The 6,614-nt window shown below is 45.9% G+C and overlaps 1 protein-coding gene across 2 annotated transcripts; it reads left to right on the top strand.

The window, feature by feature from the left end:
- Positions 1–602: 602 nt before the first annotated feature.
- LOC127312037 (probable potassium transporter 13) lies at positions 603–6,008 on the top strand. Of its 2 annotated transcripts, none has more exons than XM_051342517.2 (8): positions 603–797; positions 1,736–1,967; positions 2,131–2,379; positions 2,550–2,600; positions 2,748–3,008; positions 3,095–3,147; positions 3,242–3,356; positions 4,552–6,008. In XM_051342517.2, exons 1-8 carry the CDS (start codon positions 750–752, stop codon positions 5,844–5,846), a joined length of 2,304 nt encoding a protein of 767 aa, XP_051198477.1. In that variant the 5' UTR covers positions 603–749; the 3' UTR covers positions 5,847–6,008. The 2 variants fall into 2 exon arrangements, with proteins under 2 accessions (XP_051198477.1, XP_051198476.1); XM_051342516.2 differs by having other exon boundaries at positions 2,530–2,628.
- The last annotated feature ends 606 nt before the right edge of the window (positions 6,009–6,614 follow it).

Raw genomic sequence — 6,614 nt, 5'->3', positions numbered from 1 at the left:
GGGCAGTGTTACAGTGTATCAGTTATAAATGGCAGGTTGAAGTTGAATTATTATTTTTTAATCAAAACATTTCATCAGATGCTAAAGTTGAATACATAATTTGAATTTAGCTCAGTCTGCTTGTTTCGGTGGATTCTTCGCCATTGGATGTGTCACTATATCAGCTTTTTTTTTTTTTACAAAAATATATGCATAGTCCATAATTGAACGTACTGGAGTACTAGAATTTACTTATAACCGATTAACGGTTGGTGCGATTGGCGTGCCAGAATCAAATTAAACCTTTTGTCAACCATTTTTTCCCAGCAAATGGACCTGGCGGACGTACAGAACACGTACACAACGCTGTGTGCACGCGCGCGTCATGCGCGTGAGCGTGATGGAGAAGAATTACAACCCAATGAAAAAAATAGCGCTCCGAACCATTTGGCGCGCGCTCTCTCACTGTCTCTCCAGCCCTCATCTTTTTGTGAAACCATCCACGTTTTCCCTTCTCCTTAACTGCTTCTCTCCTTCCTCCCTCCCTCCCTCCCTCTTTCACTCCTCTTCTTCCTTCTTTCATCAGTGGTTGCAGTGCACACGCACGGACAAACAAACAAACTTCCGGCCGATCGCGTCACACTCACACCAAGTTAATTACCTAGCCGTGGGGGAAGGACAGGCGTTTCAGTGAACCACCGGAGAAACTCTAGAATTCGGCCCCGTTTTCGTGTGATTTGCGCAAGGTACGTGCAGCCGGCCGGAGCACCATGGATTTGGAGGGTGGTGTGCAGCCCAGGAGCAAGAAGAGTTCTTGGGTAACTATTTCTGATCGGCTGTTTCTATAAAAATATATACCTGATCAACTGCACCCTTGAGAGTTCTTGGTTAGTATGTTGTTTCGTTTCCATTTGTGTGACTGGAGTTTGGTTTCGTATTGACTTGTGCATTTTCTTGGGGCTTGTTTCTTGCAATAGTACGGTGTATTTATTCTTCTTGTGTAACTTCTACATGAGGTTTCTGTGGAATTATGTTCTGGAGTATGCATGTTCAATCAATAAAAATATAATGGCAAGTAGTTGAAGTTTTTAACCATGTAGATTTGGGAAGGGTATATGTTATAGTTTGCACCAATGCACCATGGGTCCTCAAAAAAAAGTTTACTTCTCATCCAAAAGAAGAAAAAAAAGTTTGCATCATGGGTTCATGGCTCCTCTCTCAGCTCTAAAGTTCCATGGTAATTTGTTTCGATTTTGCACATGTTTCCTTGCAAAAACGCTCTGGTCGCATCTAGGAGCTGTCTTGATTATTCACCGCTATAGTAATCTTCTAGATATCTGCAATCTGAAGTCGGAACCCAGAAATGGAACTAATGGTGCCATTGATTTGTATGTAAATTTCAGCACTTTCTACTTACTCTGGGGTCAACCTTGTTAACAGCTTAAACTCGCAGTCCATGTCCATTTTCTTGGAAGCATACCATCGCTCACGACAACCATAGGTCTTGTTTCACTGTCAGATCAAATCAGATCGCCATTTATGGTCAAAATGGACATATTTGTTTGGTACTTTAGCTCAGACTTACCTTTCTGCCTGTCCACTTTGAAGCTACGTTCCTACTACATGTTTAAATCTTCTCTAGACTACAACCTTTTTGCCCAATGATGTTAATTCCAGCGTATGTCCTTACTTCATCTTTGTCGTAATTAGTCAAACACGTCACGTCTCTATCTGTCTCTGTCTGTGTTTGCGCTAGGGATGGCAGAAAGGGACGCTTCTACTGGCATACCAGAGCTTCGGTGTAGTGTACGGCGACCTCTGCATATCTCCAGTGTACGTCTACAAGAATACATTTTCTGGGAAACTTCGTCTCCACGAGGAAGACGAAGAGATCCTCGGCGTGCTGTCCTTGGTCTTCTGGAGCCTCACCCTCATACCTCTCCTCAAGTACATCATCCTGGTCCTTGGTGCTGACGACAATGGAGAAGGTGATCCCAGAACCTAACATTCCTGTTGAATCATGTCGAGAGAGTTCTCTGTTCCATCATCTGAAAGAACTTAACGTGTGAAATTGGTAGTGACAGTTTACATTCTAGGTATTAATTAACGAGCATTTTGTTTTTTTAATGTCCAACAAAATATGTTGTGCAGGTGGGACGTTTGCATTGTACTCGCTGATGTGCAGGCGCTCCAGGATGGGCCTGCTGAACAGCTTGCACGCCGGCCATGGCTCCTTGTCGACGTACAACAAGGACGAGCCCTGCAAGGAGTCAAGGAGCAGCCTCATTATCAGGGGATTCTTCGAGAAACATTACTCGCTACGCGTCGTGCTGCTGCTCTTCGTTCTCATGGGCACCAGTATGGTCATCGGAGACGGCGTCTTGACCCCGACAATGTCAGGTGATGATGAAACTTTGCTGATATCTTCTATGCTGCATTGTTCTTACTTGAAATTGTATTTTACAGAAGTTGTATGTCCTAGACTCCTAAGGCATAACTATGTTCCTGAAACTGAACTTTTGCTCATCGCATCTTCATGGTAACTGACAGGGTTACATGGTTTCCTGCAGTGTTGTCAGCTGTTTCTGGCCTCAGAATCAAGTTCCCAGAGCTACATGAAAGTAAGCAGCTGTTTAACTGAATTACGTTGTAAGGTTTACTCTTCCTATCAGCAAATTTTATCTACTCCCTTTTACAGTGTTGCCTTGCAATCATTCATCTGAATCACAAACTGCAATTGATCATCTCTCGTTGCACTTGTCATACAGATTACACCGTGCTAGTTGCATGCATCGTTCTAGTGGGACTTTTCGCGCTCCAGCACTATGGAACACACCGTGTCGGTTTCCTGTTTGCTCCGATTCTGATTTCCTGGCTCGCTTGTATTGGCGGCATTGGGATTTACAACCTTTTGAAGTGGAACCCTAGTGTTGTCCGTGCTCTGTCCCCATATTACATATACAACTTCTTCAGGAAGGCTGGCAAGGATGGATGGAGCTCACTTGGAGGAATTGTTCTCTGCATTACAGGTTTAACACATTTTATCCTTTTCATCTTGGGCGACCAGTCACTTGTTGTTGCTGTATTAGGCTTGACTACAGCCATAGATTTTCAGGTGCTGAAGCAATGTTTGCTGATCTTGGGCATTTCTCAAAGCTTTCACTGAGGGTAAGTGATTCTTTCCCACCTATGGATATGTCATTTTTCACGAAGTATTGAAAAAATCTTTACTGTGATTTGTTTTATTGCTTTGCCGTGGCAGCTTGGGTTCACAATTGTTGTGTATCCTTGCTTAGTTCTGGCTTACATGGGTGAGGCTGCTTATTTGTCTAAACACAGGGAAGATCTCCAAAGTAGCTTTTACAAAGCTCTTCCAGGTGAGGTGCCAATGTTTTGACTGATTGACGGAATTTTTTTATTATCTTAATTTTTCTCAAAAATGTATAATGTGTTTCGATGCACAATTAGAATAATGCTTTATAATATCCATCTAACTATGCACCCACCATAATCTATTAAAATATTAAGACCAAACAGATCCGCCTACAACAACAAAACTATGACAAACATGAATGACAAATAAATTATCAAGTTCCATCAACTTCGGCAAAAATATCGTGATTGGCCTTGCAGTGTCTTTTGTCTTCTTCTTCCAACAAAATCTATCGCCGGAGGTTGTATATCTGCACATAACACTATATTATTCCTTTTAACATTCCGACTTATGGTAGTAAAAATCCTTGTCATAAAATGTGTTTAAATAGTATTTTTATGGTACTGTATTTCTTAGTTATCGCAATGAGTTTCCTCGAACATGAGGAGGCTTGGTTTAGGGTTCTTAGCTGGGTTTGAGAGAACAACCTATCGTGTTGCGCAATGTTTGTGGTCGCATGATTAATGTGGCATTGGAGGGGAACGTAGCACAAAACCTGCCCCGCCGTCCATGATCAAAGCAACAATCATTACTCGTGTATTGTAATCTACATTTAATAATGTGTTTACATCGTATAAATATATACAAGATGATACTACCTTTGCTTTCTTGTTGCTAATAGTAGTAAATTTCTATTGTCTATGTAAGTTGCTCCCCTGTTTTCTCAATCCAAGACACATTTTGGCGCCATGGATCAACTTCTAATCATCTTCACACTAAAACTGCACACCTTGAAAGATTCTTTTTTTTAGAAACTAATCAGAGACTCCATAGCATGCGATTTTAGATTACTGCAATTTCAATTATTTTTGCAACTAAGGGCATGTACAATGAAAAATGATTAGATAAGTGCTTAGAAAAATCGGTTTTTTGTCGAAATATTGGTGTTTAGTTGTATTGCGCAGACGCCTAACTAATAAGCACAGGTGCTAAACAAAAAGTTTGGTTTATTTTTATAAGTATTCATCTGAGAAATTTGCGTTGTACATGGCCTAAGAATTTGTGAGTGTAAACTCATAACTGTTTTACCGGCGAACAACTTATCTTCACGTTCTTGATTTGAGTTGACTGAACTCTGAATTGCTAGCACCTTTTTCCAACTAACATTTCCCCCTCTCGTTTATGTTCTGAAAATTCAGACCGTGTGTTCTGGCCGGTTCTGATCATCGCGACGCTGGCCACCGCCGTGGGGAGCCAGGCGATCATCTCTGCCACGTTCTCCATCATCAGCCAGTGCCGGGCCCTGGGCTGCTTCCCGCGCATCAAGGTGGTGCACACGTCCAGTCATGTCCACGGCCAGATCTACATCCCGGAGGTGAACTGGACCCTCATGTCCCTCTGCCTCGCCGTCACCATCGGCTTCCGAGACACGGAGATGATCGGGAACGCCTACGGCCTCGCCGTGATCTTGGTGATGTTCGCGACGACATGCCTGATGTTCCTGGTGATCACCACGGTGTGGAACCGATCGGTCGTGTGGGCAGCGCTCTTCGCCGCCGGCTTCGGGTCCGTCGAGCTCCTCTACCTCTCGGCGTGCCTGGCAAAGGTGCCCCACGGTGGCTGGCTGCCCTTGCTGCTCTCCCTGGCCACGCTGCTCGTCATGTCCGCGTGGCACTACGGCACGGCGAAGAAGCAGGAGTACGAGCTGCAGAACAAAGTGTGCCTGGACCACCTCCTCGGCCTCATCGGTTCCGGCAGCATGGGCCTCGTGCGCGTCCCCGGGGTGGGATTCGTCTACTCCGATGGCGGCGCCGGCGCCACGGGCGTGCCGCCCATGTTCGCGCACTTCGTCACCAACTTCCCGGCATTCCACCGGGTGCTCGTCTTCGTGTCGCTGCAGACGCTCACGGTGCCCAAGGTGCCGCCCGAGGAGCGGTTCCTCGTGGGCCGGATCGGGCGGCCGGAGTACCGGCTGTTCCGCTGCGTCGTAAGGTACGGGTACAAGGAAGGGAGGTGGGACCACTTCAACTTCGAGAACCAGCTGCTGGTGAAGGTGGTCGAGTTCCTCCGACTGCAGGCCGACGGCGCCGACGGCGAGCGGTCGTCCAGTGTCTCCGGCGAGATGTCGGTCATACCAGCCGCGCCCAGCCAGGCCGTCGTGGACGCGCTGGCGTCCATGGGCTCCTGCGAGATCAGCAATGACAAAGGCTACAGCAAGAAGGTGCGGTTCGAGGAGATGCCGGCGGCGGCCGCGGCGTGGAGGAGGGAGGAGACGAGATCGGAGGTGAGGGAGCTGCTGGAGGAGCGGGAGGCCGGGGTGTCGTACATGGTCGGGCACACCTGCGTCTTCGCGCATGAGTCGTCGTCGGCCGTCAAGAAGTTCGCCGTCAACGTTGTTTACGGGTTCCTCCGGCGTAACTCACGGAGGCCAGCCGTCGTTCTCGGCATCCCCCACACGTCCCTCATCGAGGTCGGCATGGCGTACAGGGTATGACCCGTGGCTATCTCGCTTGCCGCCCGTCGCTCGCTCGCTGAAGAAGAAGAAGCGTAGTTGTAGGCCTAACTGTAACTGAAGAAAACATAGGAGTACACCGAATCAACAAACAGAATAACAACGCCTTGCTGCTGAAAACGAAAACACACTATGAAAATTCAATTCGGCTCTTGATGCATATGCTCCCTCGTGTCGTGGGTTGTAATTAATCAGTACTTTGAACCGTCGGGTTTAATATTGCTTGATATTTATAAGAGCAGAAACTCAATTCGGCTCCCGAGTGCGTATGATCCCTCTACCATAAAAACATATTTTCAAGTGTTAAAAAATTTTGACAAAAAAGTTTACATGTACATCTCTACTATATAAAAAGGAGGAACTGGTTCTGTTTCCTCCGGTCGAATGTTTCGTCCTACATATTTTACATCTGACCATTTTGCCCTCCCACCACACCATCAAACAATGCATCAGGCAATCACCGCACCATCTGAAAACGAAATTACACACCATGAGGAAAACATGAATTACAAGAAAGGAAAGTAAATTACAGGAAAGGTAAACTTTAACCACACAATTTCTCCAAAAAGTTAAAGAAATATGAGGCATTAATTTCGTGGAGATTTGCGAGGAAGGTTTAAACGTAACTGCAGAATAATATCTCTCCCTTCTCTACTTCATTTCAGCTTCCTAAACGCCGTCTATTTTCCTCCATCGTCTTGCATCCCCCTTCCGTAAATCAAGCAACAAATTGAGTCATCCCATGCTCCA

This window comes from Lolium perenne, chromosome 7, assembly GCF_019359855.2.
Source record: "Lolium perenne isolate Kyuss_39 chromosome 7, Kyuss_2.0, whole genome shotgun sequence".
NCBI classification, from domain to species: Eukaryota; Viridiplantae; Streptophyta; class Magnoliopsida; order Poales; family Poaceae; genus Lolium; species Lolium perenne.
This window is presented reverse-complemented; position numbering and strand designations above follow the sequence as displayed.